The 25046-nt window shown below is 38.2% G+C and overlaps 2 protein-coding genes and 1 pseudogene across 2 annotated transcripts; 2 read left to right on the top strand and 1 right to left on the bottom strand.

The window, feature by feature from the left end:
• The first annotated feature begins 1680 nt into the window (after positions 1-1680).
• LOC114318967 (ibogamine 10-hydroxylase pseudogene) lies at positions 1681-2692 on the top strand (annotated as a pseudogene).
• A 520-nt stretch (positions 2693-3212) lies between these two features.
• LOC145798373 (uncharacterized) lies at positions 3213-7475 on the bottom strand. Its single transcript, XM_082885902.1, has 2 exons — positions 5491-7475; positions 3213-5106 (listed from the first exon to the last, which is right to left on the bottom strand). The coding sequence occupies exons 1-2, from the start codon at positions 7473-7475 to the stop codon at positions 3213-3215; spliced, it is 3879 nt and encodes a 1292-aa protein (XP_082742028.1).
• Positions 7476-20261: 12786 nt separating this feature from the next.
• On the top strand, positions 20262-22397 carry LOC114318965 (cytochrome P450 71D10-like). The gene is made up of 2 exons (XM_082885901.1): positions 20262-20381; positions 21780-22397. Exons 1-2 carry the CDS (start codon positions 20262-20264, stop codon positions 22395-22397), a joined length of 738 nt encoding a protein of 245 aa, XP_082742027.1.
• The last annotated feature ends 2649 nt before the right edge of the window (positions 22398-25046 follow it).

Below are 25046 nucleotides of genomic sequence, written 5' to 3'. Positions count from 1 at the left end.
ACATTTATGTGAGTGGTGTCACTAAAATTTGAAGAAATAAAAATTACCAAAGTAAAATTATACAAGGTTGTTGAGAGAGTTACAAAATAAGTCCAGTGGTTAAGTCACGTGCCTCTTAATTTTGTTTCCACTTCATGTTTCTATTGATTTTTTTTGGACAATTTGACCCTAAAGAAACCTAGATAGCATTTGGCAGAGTTTTCTAAATATGATTTGAGAATAGGAGTTGTATTTTGAGTTTGTGAGTTTTGGAGTTATAATTTCAGTATAGAAAATTTGTTTGGTGAATAAGTTTTGAAAAGAGTTTTAAATTGAGTGGAGAATTTTTGATGTGACATGTGATATTTGATACAAAAACTTACAACTCATACCCAAACAGACAACTCAAAATTCTATTCAACACTCATAAAAAATTTTAAAAAATTTCAGAATTTTTTTATTTAAAATATAAAAAATAACAGGCGCCAATTGTAAAAAAAAAAAAAATGCACTGTTCCGGTCAACCGGCTAGACGTCCGGAAGGACGACCGGTTAGTCTAAATTTTTCCGCCTTGGATAGAGTTTTCAAAAATGAGTGTCAAATTAATTTTTAAAAACTGTTAACAAATATTATAGGCAAATCAAAGGGTGAAACTAAAGTTTCAAAACCCTTCCAAACACAGCCTTAAACATCCCAATTCTTTTTATATATAGACTTAGCTAAGTACAATTTTGATTAGCTTGTCCTAAGCCTTGGCCTTGACCTTGGCCTTGGCCGTGGGCGTGGGCGTGGGCGTGGGTGTGGGCGTGAGTGCTACTGGCCAGGTGATGCGGCATATTGTAGAGCGCTAGTAGGCAACATTGTGCGCTGTCATGGGCTAATCTTGGCTTTCATTGAGCCTGCTTAAGATATTGCTTGGCGTGTACACCTCAGTCTATTTTTGCCTATATAATACTATGTTTTTATGTGTTTGTTTTTACACGTAGTTTGATAAATTTGAATTATTTGTGTTGATGTTAATGGAAATATATTATAATATTACCATGACAGATTTCGTAAAACTAAAAATCTAAGAGCATCCACAATAGACGCGTTAGCAGTGTTGTTAGTGTGCCAAATTTTAGGTAGCTACAGTAACATTTGGATGCCACAATGAAAGTGTTAAGTAGTGTGTTAGTGGGTTTTGTTAGCATCAGTTGCTAAATTATTTGTTAATTGCGGCTAGCGTTTTAGCTAGCGTAGAGAAGCATTTTTTTTGTGTTACGGGTTGACCGGCCGGTCAACGGAATATTTTTTTTTTTTTTGAACATGTTGGGATTTTTTTTTTTGACTTGAAATTTAATTTTGGGCTTGAAATTTTTGATTAAACTAAATTATTTATTTATTTTATTTATTATATACATATATATATATATATATATATATTTAACACACACCCCTTAACACATCCATTGCACTACCACTCACTCTCTAAAATTAACAAACTCTTAACACATCTTAACAAATATTTTTGGGCCCTACTTTTATCACTCTTTGTCATATAACACACTTTAACAAATAATTTTGGCTATTGGATGCCCTAATAATGATGATACCTTATTGACTGACTCAACTAAATAAAATTACAGACTACGCCACTGTTTTTCTGAGTATAAAATGCATGTTTCCTAGTAAGACGCTAACCTCACATTCCTCTGATAATGGAGCCTCAGTTATCATCACTATCTCTCCTCTCGGCCTTCCTGCTCTTCATTTTCATGGTACTCAAAATCTTGATCAACACAACCAAACCCAATCGCTCAACTTCAAAGCTCCCTCCAGGGCATGGCAACTACCTCTCATAGGAAACATGCACCAGCTTATTAGCTCATCACTAACCCACCAAACCTTGACAAATTTGGCCCAAAAACATGGACCCTTGATGCACCTCCGCCTCGGCGAAGTCTCCACCATCGTTGTCTCCTCCCCAGAAACAGCCGAACAGGTTATGAAAACCCATGACCCTCATCTTCGCTCAAAGACCTTACCTCATCTGCAAACATATGCTTTGCCCCATATGGTGATTACTGGAGACAACTCCGAAAGATTTGCATAACAGAGGCTCTGAGCTCAAAGCGTGTCGAAACGTTCCGGGGAATTAGGGAAGAGGAGGCGATGAATTTTATCAGAGACATTTCGTTGAACACAGGGTCGGCAATCAATCTGAGCAAGAGAATTTTCTCGCATACCTCCGGGGTTACTGCTAGAGCTGCTTTTGGGAAGAAAAGCAGAGACCAGGAAGAATTCATTGAGGTTATGGATGAAGCTTTAAAGTTATTTGGTGGGTTCAGTGTTGCTGATATGTACCCATCTGTTAAATTGCTTCAGGTGATGAGTGGAATGAGAAGAAAGCTTGAGAAATTGCATAAGAGAGTTGATCAGATACTTGAAAACATTGTTAACGAGCACAGACAGAGGAAGATGGAGAGAGAGAGTGGGAGAGGCGAAGCGGAGGATTTGGTTGATGTTCTTCTGAGAGTTCAGAAGGGTGGAGATCTTGAGTTTCCATTGACAGACGACAACATCAAAGCTGTCATCTTGGTTAGTTTCTTATTTTATCAGTCTTTAGACTCACTTTTTAAATCTTAATTAGGGTATATTTAATTATTAATTAATTTTTTTAATACATTATTAAATTGAAAAAAATAAATTTATATATCATTTGTTTATAAATACAGTAGTCTGTGTGCCACATATAATTCTTTGAAATAAACGGTTTATTTTTTAATTTTTTTTTAGGGTTTTGTTGTATCTCTCATTTCACTATTCTCAATTAAACCTCTAATGAGGAGGCAAATAATTTCCAAAAGAGAAAAAAGTTGATTAATTATTATTATTATTTGTCACCTCGTTAAAGATGTAATTAGAAGTGATGAAATGAGAAATAATATATATATATATATATTTACAAGTGAGTGGGTGTGAATCAAATATATGAATTTTTATTTATATTTAATTTAATTTTTTTTAATAAATAATACTAACAATTGAATAATTTGAATTAACGAAATAAATACTAGGCAAACTCTTAACCTCTTGAATTGCAATCTCAAGTCTAATTTTTGAAATGGAGGGAGTCTTGTTCCTTTTGAAATTTGAGGAAAAATTATTGTTCTGTTCATGAACCCAAAATAAAAAAAATAAAATAAAGATAACTTTTTTTTTTGAGGACTAAAGCAGCATAGAAATTGCATTAATTATCAGCAGCATTTCTTACAGAAGTTGCAAGAGAGTGAGCAGAGTGTACCTCGGCTCTGTCTACTTTTTCTAGGACAACATATACAAAATTTTTTGAGCATAACAAAATATCACTCAAAAGAGGGTGAAGCTGCCAATCACTATGTTGCTTGAAGGTATGCAGAAGTTGCACCAAAACCAGGCAATCGGTTTGCAAGAGGAGGCACTGTATACCTTGCTGGGATGCCCAACGCATTGCATGGAGAACCGAAGCAGCCTCTGTTTGTTGAGGAGAGATCATAGGAGGCCCCAAAATGGCTTCATGCTTGACAATGTGGTTATCGGCATCTAGCCAAACCCAAGCCAACCCAGTTCTGTCCGTAACCGAGATCCAAGACCCATCGACAATAATCCGTTGTTGCGGAAAATCTGCAAGAGAAAAGGCAGCATTATGCAGAACAATTTGTGTATCAGTGGGCCTTAGAGCAGCAGAAGTAGCAGATGACATATTATGAGGAACATAAGGGTATGGTGACAGAAAGGTGAATAGCAATTCCCGAGCTGTGGCTAATGTATGCGCAATGGACACAACTTCAAATCGAAATTCAACCGAATTACGTTGCAACCAGATGGCCCATAATAAGGCAATGGAATGAACTAAAATCTCAACATTTGTAATTTGTTCCACCCAATTCTTGAACCAGGAAGAGAAGGATAAAGGGATTCCCACTCCAAAATCTAATCCCAATACAGACCCACGCCAAACCCGATGAGAAAAGGGACAGTCAAAAAATAGATGTTCAATAGTTTCCTCAGATTCGGCGCAACGGGAGTAGAGAGGATCAACATTGAGCCCTCGTTTCTTGAGTTCGTGCTTAACCGGGAGTATATTGTGTAGACATTTCCACAAAAACAAGGTCCATTTGGGAGGGATCTTTAACTGCCATAAGTTTTTCCAGAGTGACCAATCCGGATCAGGCCTACAATGGTCCAGGAATTGTCGCATTATGGCCTGCTTGTAACCTGATTTAACCGAATATTGGCCGTGTTTCAAAGGGCTCCAAACAAGTTTATCCTCAAGCGCCTCGTGTGGAATGTGAATGGATAAGATGTAAGGGATAACATGGGCAGGAAAAAACACATTTAACAAATCCATTCTCCAAGAAAAAGATGAGGGATCAATGAAATGTTCTACCCGCATTGCAGGACAAAGATCAGTCAACCCTCTTCCTCTACAAGGATTGGAGACAATCGGAAGCCATTGATCTTCAAAGGGATTGATACTCCGACCATTACCCACGACCCATTGAAGGCCCGACAATAACAGTGTACGTCCCCATAATATACTCCGCCATCCCCAATGATCTTCAAAGGGATTGATCTTCAAAGGATTGGAGACAATCGGAAGCCATTGATCTTCAAAGGGATTGATACTCCGACCATTACCCACGACCCATTGAAGGCCCGACAATAACAGTGTACGTCCCCATAATATACTCCGCCATCCCCAAGATGATGATGAAGAAGGCTGAGCCGCAAGGAAAGAACTTCGTTGACAATATTTGCCGAGTAGAACTTTTGAAAACAGTAAATTGGGTGAGGACAAGAGCCGCCATGCTTGCTTTGCTAGTAAAGCTTGATTGAAGCAAGTAAGGTTTCGAAATCCGAGACCACCCCAAATTTTTGGAAGGCATAAAGATGTCCATTTTTTCCATGGTAAACCCGGACCCTTGGGTGAAGCCCAAAGAAACTGGCAGATTATTGCTGTAAGCTTATGTTGGAAACAGTCGGGCATGCGAAAAACAGACATGAGATACACAGGAATGGAGTGAAGCACGCGTTTTACCAAAATTCCCTTACCTGCAAAATTCAAAAATTCACATTTCCAACCTTGAAGCTTGGATTGGACTCTGCTCAAAAGAGAATTAAAGATCTCAGACTTAGAACGCCCCAAGAACCCCAAGTAAGCGCCCAAATAGATCCCGGGTTTTGGTACAACTTTAACACCAAAAAGAGAGACGAGCCAGTCCTGGGCTGAAGGTAAAAAATTTGAACTTACGAAAAGTTCCGATTTATGAAAATTTATGCGAAGCCCAGAAAAGCAGCAGAAGGCATTTAAAAACCAGTGAAGGCACCAGATATCCACTGGGTTATAGTGTTGAAAAATAAAACAATCATCAGCGAAGAGCAAGTGAGAAATGGGGGGGGGGGATTTCCGGCTAATGGCAATTCCTCGACAAACATTAAGAGACGCCTAATGAGCAAAGCCTTCCGACAATACTTGCATGACTAACAAGAATAAATATGGTGAAAGGGGATCGCCTTGACGTAACCCCGCCTTGGGTAGAAAAAATGATGAAGGAACTCCATTAATGAGAACGGCAAATTGGACAGTAGAGACGCATTGGGAAATTAATTGTATCCATTTAGGTGAGAATCCCAATTTGGCCATGACGGCCTGCAGAAAATCCCAACTAACGCGGTCATAAGCTTTATTCATATCCAACTTTAACCCAAAACAAGATAAGCGCCCCCGCTTAGATTTTTTGATATAGTCAAGAACTTCATGGGCCAGCAAGACATTATCCGAAATAAGGCGACCCTTCAAAAAAGCACATTGATTGTCTGAAATTAAGTCCGGAAGCACCAAGCTAAGGCGATTAGCAAGAACTTTAGCACTGATTTTATACATCACATTGCACAGACTAATGGGCCGATAATCATTCACCGTAAGAGGACTCTTCGTCTTAGGAATAAGGCAAATGAAGGTTTGGTTGATTGGAGTAAATAGGTTGCCTGAATTAAGAAACCCCAACACCACATCAGAAACCGATTGTCTCACAGTCGCCCAATATGTTTGATAGAATCCCGCTATATAACCATCCGGCCCCGGGGCCTTAAATTTCCCCATTTGAAATACAGCAGATCTAATTTCCTCCATAGAAAAAGGTTTGTCCAGAAAGGTGGAGTTGTCGAGAGATAAATGACTATTCATGACACCAATTAAATTGAAGTGGGAAGGAAAAGAACCTGAGTCCAGAGAGTCCATGTGCAAGTTGTTGGAGTTCGGTAAAGGGGAAAAGAGTTGCTGAAAATGCTCCACAAAAGCCCGTTGAATGTCCTGCGGATGAGTCAGCACAATCCCATCTTTATCCTGAATACACGAGATACGGTTTCGACTCCGCCTCCAGGAGGCCATTTGATGAAAAAATTTTGTATTGCGGTCTCCCAAATGCAGCCATTGTTGTTTAGACCGTTGAGCCCAATATAATTCCTGCTTTTGTAACAACAAATCCAGTTGAAGACGCAAATCCATCTCAGAGGAATAAGAGCCCGAAGATTGTATCGATCCTTGAACTTGCTGTAAGCGAGCTTGGATGCCTTCAATTTGACCTTTCATACTTCGAAAAGACGACGCATTCCAGTTTTTGAGATGTTGAAAAAGGATAGTTTGATGACGAAGACATGAGTCGGCACCATGAATGGGCAGCTTCCAAACTTTGTGTAAAATTTCCTGAGTTGTAGGATCTGTCAACCACACGGCCTCAAATCTGTCCCATTTTTTTCCACGGAGTTCCATTCGATTAGAGTCAAGAAGCAACGGACTATGGTCGGATCTTTGAATAGGCAAAGTCACCAACGAGAAGGAAGTGAATTTTGTTACCCAACTGGAGGAAGCCAAAATCCGATCGAGACGCTCATAAACCCTATCGGATTGCCGTCGGTTATTGCACCAAGTATACCACACCCCTTGAGAGGGGAGATCGACTAAACGATTGTGAAAGATTAAGTCATTAAAGACCGAAGCTCCGGGAATATTGCGGCGATGAGAGCTGATTTTTTCTGACCACCCACGGACTTGATTGAGGTCCCCCATAATAACAAAAGGCTCTTGGAGGTGATGAATACGAGCTTCTATGAGACTCCACACATGGCCCCTATTAAGAACCAAAGGCGAGCCATACATGAAAATAATAAACCATTTCCCATGCACTGAGTCAAGAACTTGTAACAAAATAAAATTTGGATCCCGCTTGCATATGTCAACTAGAGAACCATCCCGCCACCCAACCCATAAACCCCCGGATCTGCCCGAGCTATCCACTCCACAATTATATTTGAAACCCAAAGAATACCCAATTTGATTAACTTGTTGAACCGAGCGCTTGGTTTCCATCAAAAAACAAATATCTGGCTTGTACCGCTGGGTCAAATTGCGAGCTGCTTGAACTGTCAGGGGATGACCGAGGCCCCTGCAGTTCCAACTGAAAAGTTTCATGGCGAACAAGGAGGTTGTTGTGGGACAACCTCCTGCAAAACCCACTGATTAGAGACCCGAGTTCGATCCAAATCTAAGGCCATAAAACGGTGTGTTTGTTGTTGTACGCTATCGAAGTCCGGATGGACTCTGGACTGGAGACTCACATAACAAGACCCGTGGCTGTCCGAGGAGCTGGCTCCAGTATCATAGCCCGATTCCGACAGCAATCGGGTTGAAGCAGATAGAACATTGGGAGCTGGAGATCTTGTACTCTGTCGAGAACGCTGCCCTCGACGTGAGCTTGATGGGCCCGTAGCTGCTAGGAGTTTTCGCTGTCTAGATCGTAGCTTCCGACGCCGACGGAGAGATGAAAACCTGGTGGACATATCTCGGACTGCCCACGGAGGTGCATGGCCATGCACTGGAGTCGGCAGAACAGGCCGAGCTCGCTTCAATCTGCTGAACTGATTGCGTAAAAAATAACCCAACCTGTGAGGATAGCATTGTGAATCAGAAACAATCCCATTCCGATGCATGGCCAACTCGGCAGCACAACCCTCTCCTATATCACGTAACTCATCTATCACAGCCAAAGCCTCTGAGTCATATAATAGTTCATAGCCCGAGTCAACTTCTCGCATCCTTTTCCGTAATGGAAGCCCACCAGCACTTGAATCAGGGGGAGTGAGAGTAGTAGACCCAGAAAGATGAGGTGGACCGTGAGAGTTCAAATTTATAGCAGAGTTGGGTTGCCCAATTTCAAAGGTGGCTGAGCCCAGTTGTGGTACCGTGCTTGGGCTGGGGAGCAAGAAGGCTCGAGTGAGCATTGGGGCCTCACCCATAAAGATAACTTTGATCTAGTCCTTAGATGGTTCAGTTCGCACAAATGGGTGTACCACGTACACCAATGATCTGCTATGTTGGTTTTAAAAATCCGTAGATGATTCAAGAAATAAATCAATAAAATATAATAATTATAAGTACATAGTTTAAATTATTTCAAAAATAAAACAATATATTTTTTTTTAAAATTATATTTGCATATTTTTTTTATACTATAAGGGTGACAAAATCATATAATTATAATTATTGACTCAATTTGGTTTTTTATAAATAATTTACATATAATAAAAAGATTAATTATTGAATTATCAAAATAAAAGCAATAGCCCTCGCAAATATCCAAAACCCCGTCTCAAAAGTTTTTTTGCAACGGCAGCTGGGTTTTAGCGACGATAATAGAGGGGTCACAACAAAGGGGGTTGCTAAAGGCCTTTAGCGACGGTATGACCCCGTCGCAAAATATAAGCGACGGCAAAAGTGTCTTTTAGTGACGGTAAAATACTGTCGCTATTAATGTATAGGATTTTGAATTTTTTGAGACAGAACTGTGTTGTCGTCGCTAAAAAGGTTATTTACGAAGGTAAAAATACCGTCGCCAAAAGTTTTATTTGAGACCGAAAAAATGCCGTCGCTGAAAAAGGTTATTTGCCACGGTAAACATACCATCGCTAAAAATAGTATTGGCGACAGTTAACAATGCCGTCGCTAAAAGTCCTGTTGTTTCAATTTAATAATAATGCAAATATCTTTAGCGACGGCTATGTTACCGTCGCAAAAAACCTTTTTTGAGACAATATAATACCGTCTCAAATGAAAAAAAAAAAAAAAAAAACTGCAACACAATTATTAAAAATATGAAAATTACCTGTATTAAATGAAAATAACTAAAAAAAAATCGATAATTATATAATAATATAAAAATTCCTGTATATAAATAAAAATTCATCCATAATTAAAGTATTCTTCCATTCATAACAACACATCATCAAAATTATCCCATCACATAATGCTGCATAATACATACATAATGTTCACAAATCTAAATAACGTAAATCAAAAATAAATATATTCGTCATGATTCTTCCGCGGGTTACAAAAAAAAAAAGTTTGTCACAAACTTCACACGCCTGCATTCCACAATAAGCAAACTGCTACTCAGGAAATATCTGAAAATAAAAAATAAAAATAATTAATGACAATATAATTATGTGTTAATATTTTAATTACAAAAAAACATAAAAAATTAACTACTATATAATTACAAAGATAGTTATGTAAATAATTTTGGCTAGATAGAAATCCGACCGTAACTCCCAAAGCAGGAACCCGATTGGAGTCCCGTCTTCTCCCACAAGTCTCTCGTGCGTAGGCGGTCGTGTGTGCCAAGTTTCGTGCCAATCCGACCCCGTTTGGTGATTTTGGGGCGTCAACACCTCGAATTCAAGTTTTTTAAGGAACTAGTTTGCCTAGACCGAATTAGGGCTTTAACTCCCAAATCGGGAACCCGATTGGAGTCCCGTCTTCTCCCACAAGTCTCTCGTGCCTAGGCAGTCGTGTGTGCCAAGTTTCGTGCTAATCCGACCCCGTTTGGTGATTTTGGGGCGTCAACACCTCGAATTCAAGTTTCTTAAGGAACTAGTTTGCCTAGACCGAATTAGGGCTCTAACTCCCAAACCGGGAACCCGATTGGAGTCCCGTCTTCTCCCACAAGTCCCTTGTGCCTAGGCAGTCGTGTGTGCCAAGTTTTGTGCCAATCCGACCCCGTTTAGTGATTTTGGGGCGTCAACACTTCGAATTCAAGTTTCTTAAGGAACTAGTTTGCCTAGACCGAATTAGGGCTTTAACTTCCAAACCGGGAACCCGATTGGAGTCTCGTCTTCTCCCACAAGTCTCTCGTTCCTAGGCGTGTGTGCCAAGTTTCGTGCCAATCCGACCCCGTTTGGTGATTTTGGGGCGTCAACACCTTGAATTCAAGTTTCTTAAAGAACTAGTTTGCCTAGACCGAATTAGGGCTCTAACTCCCAAACCGGGAACCCGATTGGAGTCCCGTCTTCTCCCATAAGTCCCTTGTGCCTAGGCAGTCGTGTGTGCCAAGTTTTGTGCCAATCCGACCCCGTTTGGTGATTTTGGGGCGTCAACACCTCAAATTCAAGTTTCTTAAGGAACTAGTTTGCCTAGACCGAATTAGGGCTCTAACTCCCAAATCGAGAACCCCATTGGAGTCTCGTCTTCTCCCACAAGTCTCTTGTGCCTAGGTGGTCGTGTGTGCCAAGTTTCGTGCTAAACCGACCCCTTTTGGTGATTTTGGGGCGTCAACACCTCGAATTCAAGTTTCTTAAGGAACTAGCTTGCCTAGACCGAATTAGGGCTCTAACTCCCAAACCGGGAACCCGATTGGAGTCCCGTCTTCTCCCACAAGTCCCTCGTGCCTAGGCGGTTGTATGTGCCAAGTTTCGTGCCAAACCGACCCATTTCGGTGATTTTTGGGCGTCAACACCTTGAATTCAAGTTTCGTAAAGAACTAGTTTGCCTAGACCGAATTAGGGATCTAACTCCCAAACCGGGAACCCGATTGGAGTCCCGTCTTCTCCCACAAGTCTCTCATGCCTAGGCGGTCATGTCTGCCAAGTTTCGTGCCAATCCGACCCCGTTTGGTGATTTTGGGGCGTCAACACCTCGAATTCAAGTTTCTTAAGGAACTAGTTTGCCTAGACCGAATTAGGGCTCTAACTCCCAAATCGGGAACCCGATTGGAGTCCCGTCTTCTCCCACAAGTCCCTCATGCCTAGGCGGTCGTGTGTGCCAAATGTTGTGCCAATCCGACCCCGTTTGGTGATTTTGGGGCGTCAACACCTCGAATTCAAGTTTCTTAAGGAACTAGTTTGCCTAGACCGAATTAGGGCTCTAACTCCCAAACTGGGAACCCAATTTGAGTCCTGTCTTCTCCTACAAGTCTCTCGTGCCTAGGCGGTCGTGTGTGCCAAGTTTCGTGCCAATCCGACCCAGTTTGGTGATTTTGGGGCGTCAACACCTCGAATTCAAGTTTCTTAACGAACTAGTTTGCCTAGACCGAATTAGGGCTCTAACTCCCAAATCGGGAACCCGATTTGAGTCCCGTCTTCTCCCACAAGTCTCTTAGCTTACAATGCAAAGAATTGAAATATACATTTTAGCTTAGAATGTAAAGATACATTTTATACCTGATCTTCTGGTGGTGGTGTATATGGATTCTCGTCTTCTGCAGATTCCCTAAATGCCCGGTGGCCACTCGATGCATCAGGAGCCTATGATAGTCAATGCATAATGTGTTAATCATATTCGAATTTTATACATAATGTTGTGTGAAAATTTAACTATCAAACAATTTAATTTATATCAAACCTGTCTGTTGGGATCCACACTTGCCCCTGTGACACAAAGGCCATCATCTCAGCTCTCAGCTGCTGTAAATGTGTCGAGAACTTTGCTCGTAGCTCCTCTCTCAACTCATCCCTTAGCTCCGCATGAACTTGCTGGGTGATCTGAACAATAGTCGATGGGTGGGGTGCTGACTGTGATGGCCCAGCACCATCTTTATACACTGTTCTCCGAGGCACATTTCTCCCGTATGTGTGACAATATCCATGATTGTCATGACCTATCAACTCATGGAAAATGGCATTCCTAGCCTCTAAAGTCCGACAATCCTCAGGTAGCATAGAGAGTTAGCCATTAAACTCATCCTCTATTAAATAAGACATACAAGTATATGCCAAATTAAGAAGGTTGACACACAAAAAATAAAAAATAAAATTTAAATACAATCAAAGGTGTTTGGAAACTACCAAGGTCTGGATAACCTCTGGGTCGTCTGCTCTACGTGTCATAAGCCAAACATTCATCTTATCAGTAGACTCCCCCTTATTGGTCATCTACATTTTTTTAGAAATATGAAAATTAGAATCCAAATAATTTGCAAATATACAATGTTTATTTATATACAAAAATAAAACAGTAAAATATAAACCTCATGCCGTATCTGAGCGAAAGTAGTACTCCCTGTGGTATGAGCTATGCCGTGAGCTCGTCGATTTTTAGCGTTCCTAGTTGCAATTTTCTATTACATGTTCAACAAATGTAAGTATATAAATATGATTTGTATGTTTACATATCATACATATAACTTATTTGTATACCTCAGCATCGGAAGTACGCCAATACTCCACAAGTTCTTCCCACTGGCTTGGCACAATGTGCAAAGGAACATCATCCTTCAAATTAGGATCTTCGCTTCTAGGCTTGAAATACTTACACTTAATCTTATTCTTGTGATCCTTCCATATGCTGTTACAGTTTTTCATGCAGATTGGCTTGTACTCCTCTGGACATATATTCAAATTGTCCTACAAAACACAATTTCAAAGTTTAAATAATAATAACACAATTTTGGAATTTAAATTTTTGGACAAAAATATACTTTTACCTTCACATCCTTCCAGATAGCATCAAGAATGTCATCAGGCACAGTGTTCTAGTCAAGAAAAGTAAGAGGAACAATGTTACAATTTTGCACAATAATGCCAAGTTGAGTAGTTAACTTAGACACGTTAGGCCCTATTGGACAATAATTTTCATCAAATTGTATGTCCAACTTTGTACCAGTACCCCACTCCCTAATGCCCTTGGCACATCCTCTACCACGCCTACTCGAGGTTGATGAAGAACTAACATGACCTGCGAGATACAATAAGAATAAACAATATGCAATGATAATAAACAAATGCAAATTTAAATAATGTCAATACAAATCAATTTCTTATACTTGAGGGAGGCTGTGAAGAAGTCGAAGGGTCTGAAAAATACAATGAAAATAAACAAATTATATGTAATGAGAACAAATAAATATATATTTAAATAATTTTCATACAAATCAAAGCAAATTTATATACCTGCGGATGGCTCATAAGCCGATGACTCTAGCCGAGATGATAGCTGCTGCGGTGCCACTGATAAGGGTCGATGCGGTGGCACTAATGGCCCCTCTGATGGTGCTCGCTGTGATGCCTCCTCTAATGGTGGTGCCACTGATGGTGGAGGCACCAATGGTAGGCGTGGAGACTGAGTAGATGATAGCTGCTGTGGTGGCACTAATGGTGGTCGATGTGGTGGCACTAATGGTGGTTGACGCGGTGGCACTAATGGTGCTTGCTGTGATGCCTCCTGTAATGGTGGTGCCACTAATAGTGGTCGCTGCGGTGGCTGGTTAGATAGTGGTGGCACTAATGGCCCTTCTGATGGTGGTCGATGTGATGCTTCCTCTGATGGTGGTGCCGCTGATGTCCTCTTATGTACCACATCGGACATCATGCGCCGAGGATGATCAAGCTTCCTCTTCCTTCCTATAATAATCTGTAAGCAATATAATATTAATTGACATTAGAAACATAGAAAATGGTTTGTCATTAACTATAATATGACATTAATTGAACTAATACAATTACAAAGACAAAGTAAATTAAGAAACTGATGATTAACTACAACCTTAGCCTTAATTGAATTACTGATGTTGATTAAATATCAACCTATTTGAACATCAACTGTTTCCCCTTCTGCGGCTTCCCTCACCCAACCAACTTCTTTATCACGAAGCATTATATTCTCTTCCCATTGTTGGCTCATATATGGCTCGATTTGTGGATCAGTTGAACTCATATCAAATAAACCTCTTTGAGACATCTTCACCGCCACTTGCCAGTCTGGTTGTAATGGGTTTGCAACATACCAAACTTGCTCTGCTTGAGATGCCAAGATGAAAGGTTCATTGGTAATTCGATCATCTCGGTACAACAAATGATTGAAGTTGACTAACGTGAAATTGAAGACATCTTGTATCTTCCCGTGAATGTTGTCAATCCAATCACACTTAAACAACACATGCTTCTTTTCATTGGAATATCGAATCTCAACAATATCTGCCAATTGTCCATAATAGTACACAGACCCCACACGAGGATTCTTGTCTTTCCGACTAGCATAACTTATGGTATCTGCCTTCAAAGCTACACCACAATTTTGTGTGGCTCGGCGGTCATCCATGGCCTTTACTTGATACCGAAACCCATTCATTATATACCCGTTGAACCTCCTTGCCAGGTTATGAGGACCATTTGCCAATACAGTAATCTCTTCAGAAAATGTGACATCACTAGTCCTTCGCAAAATTTGAACCTATTTTAAAAAATAAAAATTGTAAAATTTAAAATGTAGTTTGACTTAGGTAAATAGAATCTGTAGATTTAAATACATACATGTTCCTTGAACCAAATGTGAAAAGTTTCAAAATGTTCACGCCGAAGCTGGTGATCGTCAACACGAGGCATTTTGACCTTAAGTTCTTCAAGGTGTTCGCTGTGTAGATTGAAATTTTATCAAAAAACAAAATTTGGTTCAAAATTCAATGAAACATAATAAAATATTGAGTGAGTGACATAACTTACTTTATGAATGGCTGAACCGCGGATGTATTGAATAAGACATACCGATGAGTTTGTGCCCAAGAAGTGTTATCAAGATAAAAGCTTGTGATTTCACCAACAACACGACCCATATTATCATCACCACTGTAGGTAAAAATCTGCAATGACCCAAGTATGATTGTTTCCTACTATGCTTCAACCAACACGATGTAGTTTCCTTATTGCAACAAGGACATGCATATTCACCTTTAGTGCTCCATCCTGACAAGTTTGCATATGCAGGAAAATCACTAATTGTCCACAGTAAAGCTGCATGCATTTGAAACATTTGATTTGTTGATGCATCAAATGTGGAGACATAGTCATTCCATAGTTCTTTCAATTCCTCAATCAACGGTTGCATATACACATCAATCTTGTCACCAGGTCCTTTCGGGCCGTCAATAAGCACATATAAAATTAGAAATGGTTGTTTCATGCACATCCATGGCGGCAAGTTGTATGGAATGAGTACAACAGGCCAAGTGCTATGAACTATATTCATCGTCCTGAATGAGTTAAAACCATCAGATGCTAAGCCAAGCCTTACACTTCGGCAATCATTACTAAAGTCAATATTCCGACGATCAAAATCTTTCCATGCAAGGGAGTCTGCAGGATGCCTAAAGACACCGTCATTAGTTCATTCCTCTGCATGCCATCTCATTAACTTAGCCGTCTTGGATGACATAAACAACCTCTGCAACCTTGGCTTTAAAGGAAAATACCTCATTTGTTTTGCAACTATTTGTTTGCCACCGTTGTGAGGACCATTTGAACCACCATCACCATTTGATTTCTATCTTGAACTGTTGCATATGACACATTTATCAAGATTGGCATCCTCGTTTCGAAACAACATGTAACTGTTGGGACATGCATCCCACGTCTCATACGTGAAGCCCAAATCTGTTGTGACCTTTTGAGCTTTGTAATATGAGTCCGGGAGTTTCACACCCAATGGGAATGCCTCATTCAATAACTCAAGCAACATGTCAACAGACTTGTTTGTCCACTGATTAAGCACCTTCAAATGTAGAAGTCGAACAATGAATGACAAAGATGTGAACTTCTGACAACCCGGATACAATTCACTTTGTGCATCTTGAAGAAGTTTGAAATACTTTGCAGTCTCTGCATTTGGACCGAGCTGGAGTTCAGATGCATGGGGATCAACTCAACACTTGTACCAGCATGTGGATTTCCCATAGCCCCTTGTATCATTCCAATCATATCATCCCCAATGTCTAAATTAGCTAATGTTTCATTCTCTTGATTACCATGCAGAGATACGTAAGATTCCCCATGATTAATCCAATGTTTGTATTTTTTAAAAAAACCATTCAAAATCAGATGCTCCCGTACACCCTCTCGTACAAGATGGTATCGATTCTCACACTTCCTACACGGACAACTGATCATCGAACCTTCAACCCTATTGATGTAGGCAAACACAAGGAATTCATCAATCCCATTAATGTATTCGCTCGACATCCTATTTGGCAAATCAATCCAACTCTTATCCATCATCTGTACTTCCCTCAAATGCATACTTCACTTCTTTTGTAATCTTCTCAATAATATATATAAATATATTTAAATGTCAGTCACTTGGATATACATCCCACATGCAAAACAAATATGCCCTAGAAAAAAATATAAGTACAACAAATGTAAGTCATAATGAAATGTAAGGGTAAAAGTATAATTACAAGACATAATATCACATATTAATTGAACTTTTGCTGTAAATTACAAGACATAATATAATTACAAGGCACACAAGTGTCTTTAGGACGAATAACAGACTACGAAATTTTTTATGTTAATTCTCATCAAATACCACAACGCAACAGAGATTTAATCTAAATCAGGACCGAGTCAAGTTTCATCAAATAAATATGATAACAAGGCAAGAGAGATAAGTCTTAGATCAATCACTAAATTTATTGTGCTTATATCATTCACCAGCAGTGGCATATGAAAAAGAAAGACCAAAAAAAGATACATTCAAAATGACTTGTCAAGGTTGGAGATAATAGTCAATCATTCAGAACATCCACCTGTTCAAAGAAAGTAAACAAAGTTGATAACAATAATGTTCCAAAAATGTGGTTACTCAACCACTACTCGCATTAGAAGCAAAATAGACATTTCCTGATTGTAAGCTAGTTCCGACGTACACTAAAAACCTCATAAGCTGAAAATTTGGGGCTCATCTTTGGCCTAAACGAGCCTCTAATATGGCAGTGGTGAAGGCAGTGAGGAAGGAGGTGAGGGGGGGGGGGGGTAGTGGCATATATGGCAGCAATGCACAGGCATGGCTCACTAGTGCAAACTGTAAAGCACACAGTGGAGAAGCATAAGGTAGAAACAAATATGACTGGCACTTCCTCTCATTCTGACACTTCTCTCTCCCCTTTTTCTTCCTCTCACACTACCATAAGCACTCCACCACTGCCGCTGCTACCCATTTTTAAAGAAGAAAGTTAAAATGAAAAATATTGTCTTTACTAGCAAAGAGAAATATTTTACTAACATGAAAAATATGAGCATTGTCCAAAAAAATGATATCAAAGGAGATTCCATATTTTACAGTTTGGTTGCCATTAGACCCTCACTCACTCACGGACCAAACATTTAGTAAAAAATATCTAAGTCCTTTTGCGACATGTTTGGATACTACCACCGAAACGACAAGATAGATTCTATCTAATCCGCACCGTTCAACATTTCCTCTTTTCAAATATGAAAATGATTTATAAATAAAAATTCATAGTACACATTTTTAAAGTGAAAGTAACATATTATTGTAATTGTGTCAAGTGTGTTATGAGTGATACATTATAAATGTTATAAATTATTTGTGATATATGTTATAACATTGTAATAAAATGTATGTAATGTATGGCTTTTTTGAAGAGCTCCCTAACTTGGGAGGCAATGCAAGCATAGAGAGAGAGGGAGAGAGAGAAAGAGAGAGAGTAGTGCAGAGAAGAAGGAACCAAATGAAATGGCTCAATTGTGCACGCCTCCTCTATTCCCTGGCATAATTTTTATTCAAATATATATATGATGTGATACCATTTACAACAGAGGAAGCAAACTAAAGGCCAAAAGCATACCACTTAATTAAAAATAAACTACTAGTTATTAATTCAATTTGGAAATATTAAAAAGAAGATCTGGACCAATAATAATAATAAATTCACCAAACTAATTTTTATTATGAGAGTTTGGCACATCTTTTAGACATAATTGTGCTAAACTTTGACCTTTAAAACTATATATATATATAGGGACTTCAAAAAGAGGGATGTATAATAAATCTAACTAACCATGATTGAAAAAAATTACAAAGATACCAGCCTGTGTCAATGTGTGTGGCCTTTCACTTTCACTTTCACTTTCATCATTTTTCCCATATGGCCAATCAAAGGCATCCCCCCCAACCCAATCAATGTCATTCCAAGCCTAGCTCTCACAAGCAACCGATACCTTTTATTTATTTTTTTCTTTTTCTTTTTTCATGTGGGAAAAAGTCAGATTAAGATGAGAATCTCTTCAAGCAAAACCAAAATACTGTTCCATTCTCTCTGTCTCTCTCTACACAAATTTTGATGAAATACCAAACTTTGGCAGACACTCCCCTCTATCAATTGATGATGAGGACTATTAATATTAATATTTTACAGTACAAAAATGTTAAAAATTGATAATTTTGCTCCAATATTTATATCATTTTTCCAGCACAACCATCACCTCATATTTGTAACCCCTCTTCAATTTTTATAAAATACATCTAACTGTTAATAGAAATGTCAAAATTTATACTAATTTGACACTAAAAATAATGATGCTAAAATTAGACAATTTGAATGACAACTCCATTAAAGCACAAAACTGTTATAATGCAAGTATGATAACTCAAACAGCAGCAACACAATAATATGAATTGCATCTACAGAGAAACTATCAGAAAGAGACCAACAGGAGAAAGAATCTTCGCAGCCAATTCTTCTTCTTTTTTTAAAATGGAGGACGGGTTTGACTATACAACCTGATATGTTCAGAAAGCATATTTTGAATTACAAGCATGAACACATCAATCACAATTTAAGAACAAAATTGTTCTTAAATCATACAATGATACCTGCACTCTCTTTTTCATGTTTAAGAAATTCACAGGAGATGGAATGAGAAGGAATACACTGACCTTTATGAATGGCCGTTCACAGTCGCTCACAGTCGCTGCTGCTCGTCACTCCGGCGAAGGCCGTCGTTCACCCTCGTCGGTCACCACTATTTTGATTTTGAATGATTTTGATTTGAGGATTTCGGGGATTTTGGTTCTACTAGTTGGATCAATGGATTGGGATTTTGGAGATTTTAGGGATTTCAGTTTGAGCAATTTAGGAATGATTGAGGCAATAATAGATACAATTGAGGCAAAAATGGCCTAAGTAAGGGAATGGTTTTAGGGTCCTCGAATTCAAGTTTCGATTTGAGCAATATAGGAACCAATTTCGATTTGAGGGATTTCAATTTTAGGGATTTTGGAGATTTGAGGAATTAAGGACTTTGACCGCGAAATGGGATACAAAAAACGGTATACCAAATATTTATTTATTTGCGACGGTATATTTTAACCGTCGTAAATGAGCATAATTCCCAAATGAAACAACGTCGTTTTACCCATAGTTTTTTGCGACGGGCTTTTGCCGTCACAGATGGTCCACCATTTGCGATAGTAACATCTTACCGTCGCTAATAATACGTTTTTTGCGACGGTATACCGTGCGTCGCCAATGTTTCTGCAAATTTCTTTTTACAATCTTTAGCGACGAAATACGCCCGTCGCAAAAGTCCATGTTTTCTCGACGGTAGATACACGCCGTCGCAAAATCCTTTTTTGGCGACGGCAACTATATACCATCGCAAAAAACCCTTTTTTGCGACGGCAGTCACCCCGTCGCAAAAACCTCCGTGTTATTAGCCAGGTTTTCTTGTAGTGGCCTCCACGGTCGAGACTAGATCCGTCGTTGCAAGAGTATTTTTTTGCGTTTGCAAGGGCTAATCGGGACAAGTCTCATGGGTTGGTTAATTACTTGACTTTTTCTAGAACAGTTGCGATTCAGACCACTAATGGACGAGCTTTAAACGCAGCTCTACTTACGTGGCAGCTAACAAGGGATGTAAAACCACACTTTCATATTACAGTGTGTGCGTTTCACGCACTAGAAAAAAAAAAGAAGAGACAGATGTAAAACCACACCTCTTTCACCGTCTTCTTCTCTCCCTCTAAAAACATTTCCAAATTTGTACCAAGAGCAATATACAGAATAGAGAGAGAGAGGCATATTCTTTCTTTTTGTAAGCCAATTGTAATTTCTTCTAACCAACAAAATGTGCAGAAGATAGAGACAAATATATATATATATATATAGAGAGAGAGAGAGAGAGAAGAATGGACAGAGAGAGTGAAATGAAGCAATCCAAGTTCAAAAGGGTTTGTGTCCTCTGTGGGAGTAGCCAGGGGAAGAAAAGTAGCTACCAAGATGCTGCTATTGAGCTTGGCAAGGAATTGGTATATTATTGCTTTCATGTCATTAATGCCTCTATTTCTTTTATGGGGGTTTCATGGTGTTCTTTCTTTGGGACCTTTCTTCACTTGGGTTGTTGACAAATGTTGTTTTGTCTCATGTGTTTTGTTTGAAATGTGTTTCTCACACTTTTTATCTATTGGATTTGATGTGGGTTTCTCTTGAAATCATGTAAATGTGTTTGTAAGTTGGTTCATAGGTCTTTTTTCATTTAGAAATTTTGATTGATACCTTTTGGTGCTGCTTTGGAAGTTTTTGGTGTTGCTTTTATACCTTCATAGGTCTCTCTCTCTGTGTACCTCTTTTTCATAGAGCTCTCTCTCTCTCTCAATTTTGATGTGTCGGCGCTGATCTCGGTTGGAGACAGTTGGGGGTTCGAATCAACTCGAAGACAGAGAGAATCGCGAATAGAGAGATCGATTGTCGATCGGCGGAGAGAGAGTCCATCGTCATCAAATAGAGAGAGGGGGGAAGAGAAGGAAGGAGCCAATAGAGAGAGAAAGAAAGAGAAAAAGGCAAGTCAGCAACAGTGGGCACAATAGGCCCCCCGTCATTAGTGCTTGCTCTAGTGCTCTAAAGCATTTTTGTTTCTAGAAAGCCCATGAGATCTTGCTGATTTTTATTCTCGGTAGTTTATTTTTATTTATTTACTTATTTTTTAAAACTTTTTTTTATCGTCCTTATTTTTTTAAACATGCACAGCAACTCTGGCAACATCAAGAGTGTTAGATCTCATGATTTTTATTGTTGATATTTCAATTCATCTTTTTTTTTTTAATTTCTCAAACAAGATTCTCAGTTTGATTTGTCATTGTTGTACTTGCTTAGCAATTCTACCAACTTGAATAGAACTGTTCAGATGATGCAATATATTTTTGATAAAATTTATAATTTTAGAATACACTTGTTGAGAAAAATTTTAGTTTATGCAATAAGAAATTACTCTCTCTTTTTTATTTTTTTTACTTACAAAATTTCTAAACTTATGCATTGACAATTCTAAAACGGATAAATTCTACTGTTTCTACACTAAAATTTAACTTTTTTTTTTATTTATAAAATTTGATATTGAATATAAATTTTGTTTGATAGATCTCCTTTAATAAGTTTCAAAAATATAAAAATTTCAATAATTTTCAATTAAAGTTTTTGATTGCACATCTCATTTCAATACAGCTAGATGTTGCATGCATTCTATTTCGGGACATTTGTAAAAGATTTGAGATCAACATTAATGATGTTCGATGTGTTGATTCATTTGTCTTTCATTCACATCGCTATCCAGAGCTTCAAAAGATTTATAGGCATGAAGATGGATAACTACTTTAAGAATTATTGACAGTAATAGGAACCTATTATGAATACCATCAACCCCATTTCAGGATATTTTCAGTGCTGGAAGCGAGACATCATCAGGAGTTGTAGAGTGGGCAATGTCAGAAATGCTAAAAAACCCAAAAGTGATGAAAAGGGAACAAGCCGAGGTAAGGCATGTCTTTGATGGGGAAAAAAATGTTGATGAAACTTGCATTCATGAATTGAAATACTTAAACTCAGTAATTAAAGAAACATTGAGGCTACATCCTCCTGCTCCTCTATTACTTCCAAGAGAATCCAACGAGCAATGCACGATTAATGGATACAAAATACCTGTCAAGACCAAAATCATCGTTAATGCATGGGCAATTGGTAGAGATCCAAGATATTGGAATGAAGCAGAGAAATTTGAACCAGAGAGATTTTTAAACAACACACTTGATTTCAAGGGGACATGTTTCGAATATATACCGTTCGGAGCTGGAAGAAAGATATGTCCAGGCATAGCATTTGCTATTCCTAATATTGACCTTCCACTCGCGCAATTGTTGTACCATTTCGATTGGAAACTCCCTGGTGGAATGAAGCGAGAAGAGCTAGACATGACTGAGGTGCTTGGTTTGACTGTAAAAAAAAAAAATGATCTTCACTTGATTCCCATTCGACGATATGTTAGATGCTAGTTTCTATATTTTCCAATGATACTGTAAATTTTGCAATCACATTAAGTCTAATAGACTGTCAAGGAGAGAGCTTGAGTTCATGTTCATGGTTCAAAAAGTAGGAAAGAGATTCAAAACCAATGACTCATACTTTGGTGATGACTCACTAGTTTTGATGATGCTAAGGCATCGGTCCCAATTGTTTGGCAATAGGCTAAAAAAGCCACCAAGTCTTTGTCATGAGCTAAAAAAAAACCAAATATCACATCATCTTTTTTCACTCACAAAAAAATCTTTCTTTTTTAGCAACTTTTCAAACATATTAATTAAAAAAATCAAAAAAACCAACCCGAAACGCCCATTATGTCTAAGGTTCTTTAATGAAAATTTGCAGACAATATGCAACACATGACACATGCCCAGTGGAAACCAATTTTTCTATACATCAATTAAGCTATGATAATTTTTTGTCGCTGTTAATATCATACAAGTCATAAATGGCAGCTACACTGACTTGTCACAAACTAAATCAAGGAAATGAGAAGGAAAAAAAATTACTCAAAAAAATATCAAAACCGAAAATGTAGGAAAATTCTATTTCTACACACTTATTTATCTCAGTACATATCTTCTCTCAGTACACACTTATTAATTTGATTATTAATTAATTTTTTCAATCCACACACTTAAAGTTACAATTATACCTTTCTCTCATAGTCATTGCACACACACCACTCAACCCTTCTGTCCCCACTTTTTTTGTTTTGTTTTGTTTTGTTTTTGTTTTTGTTTTTGTTTTTGTTTTTTTTTTTTAATGTTTTTCTGTTTGGAGATTTTGGCACTAGTTTTTCAAAATTATACATTTAATTCAAAACTTAACTTCCAAATAAAAGTGATTAGTTCGACAAATTTGTTCTAAAAAAAATTAAAAAAAACTTTCAGTAGTTGATGTCTAAATATAATAAAATAATTCAGCATTGGTTGTTCGACTGAAAACCACAAAAAGAAAAGAAAATAAAATAAAAAGTTTTACACGAAAAAACTAAGGCTTTGTTTGGAAGAGTTTTGAAATTGTGGTTCTAGCTCTTAGTTTGCACATGGTGTTTAGTTGTGGCTTTCAAAAATTAATTCTACGCTCACTTTTGAAAACTCGGTCTAAGGCGGAAAAATTTGGGCTAACCAGTCGTCCCACCGGACATCCGGCCGGTTGACCAGAACAGTGCATAATTTTTATTTTTATTTTTTTTTTGTTGCAATTGACACATGTTAACTTTTATATATTCAATAAAAAATATTTTTTGAATTTTTAAATTTTTTTTATGAGTTTTGAATAGAATTTTGAGTTGTGTGTTTAGTTAGGAGTTGTAAGTTTTTGCATCAAATATCATATGTCACATCAAAAATTTGTCACTCAATTCAAAACTCATTCACCAAACAAATTTTTCACACTCAAATCATAATTCCAAAACTCACAAACTCAAAATACAACTCTATTCTCAAATCATATTTACAAAACTCTACCAAACGCAACCTAACATTTTCATCACTAATAAAGTATAAATTTAGATATTAAAATAATATGAGAGTTATTATGAGAATATTGATTTGCAAGCAATAGAGGAGTATAGAGTGTGTAGCAAGCAAAGCGACAATAATGAAAAAATTAGGATTTAGTTTTTTTTTTTACTCAAAAGATGTAAATTAATTTTTTTTTTTAAATGTGTACAGAGAATATATTCATATAATATTATGGGTGTTAGTAGATATGTCTATTATAGTCATTTTAATTTAAGGTATAATGACTATTAAAATAATATTTCATTAAGTATTTGTACTGAGGTAATTAGGTATGTGAAATAGAATTTCCCAGAAATGTATCATTCTAAGTGGATGCATGGCTGTAGATGCACCCGTGGGCCTCATGCTACAGTTCGGACTCGATTTGTGTCACGGTTCTTAATCTGACCCAAAGAGTCCAAATCTGGCAAATCGTTTTGAGAAACAGATTTGTGAAAAGTAGTGCCAAACATGGACTGCTTTGCCAGATACAGAGTCGCCACCTAAATATTTAAAAATGGGAGAATTTAGGAAACCCTGACTCGGTGCCGAAGGCCACATGTCCGTCATCACCGGAGTTGTCTCGGCTCGGGAGCTAGGGTACGATTGGGGAAGGTCAGCTATGAGCACCCCCTCTCGCCCGATCCGAAGACCAGCCTCTACTAACCGTGATATCCGTTTTCGAAAACGTTATGTGTTCTTATTCCAGTTATTAGCCTAGCGTTACTATGTTATGCGTGCAGCAAACAAGTATAGACTAGATTGCCTAATTTGGAAATAAGCATTGCATATCCGTTTGTCTTAAAAAGTACTTTGGAATTTGCTACTTGCAAGTAGGTTAAAATACGGATTTCAACGAGTTTTTCCAACTCAAACAATCCAACCTTCACCCACAGGCATTCAAACAATTTAGCACATAAGCATTTAGCCACATGGTAAGCATGCTGTCATGATAACATTCACACGCATGCGACATGCTAAAGCATAAATACTTACATCGTACTCCGTGCCAAAACAATAAACTAGTTAGCAAACATGCGTGTCCTAGTTCATGTTAAATTGCCTAATGCAACACATACAGGATGCAATTAAATAGACTTGGCTAACCTAAGC

The sequence above is a fragment of the Camellia sinensis genome, chromosome 8 (assembly GCF_055761805.1).
Source record: "Camellia sinensis isolate YWXY chromosome 8, ASM5576180v1, whole genome shotgun sequence".
Lineage (NCBI taxonomy): Eukaryota > Viridiplantae > Streptophyta > Magnoliopsida > Ericales > Theaceae > Camellia > Camellia sinensis.
This window is presented reverse-complemented; position numbering and strand designations above follow the sequence as displayed.

Coding starts and splice junctions, on each gene's coding strand:
- LOC145798373 (XM_082885902.1), bottom strand. CDS start 7,475: ATGAAACTTTTCAGTTGGAACTGCAGGGGCCTCGGTCATCCCCTGACA. Junction 5,107..5,490: donor CTTTCACCATATTTATTCTT/GTTAGTCATGCA, acceptor TCTTTTGAGCAG/AGTCCAATCCAAGCTTCAAG.
- LOC114318965 (XM_082885901.1), top strand. CDS start 20,262: ATGGACAGAGAGAGTGAAATGAAGCAATCCAAGTTCAAAAGGGTTTGT. Junction 20,382..21,779: donor TTGAGCTTGGCAAGGAATTG/GTATATTATTGC, acceptor ACCCCATTTCAG/GATATTTTCAGTGCTGGAAG.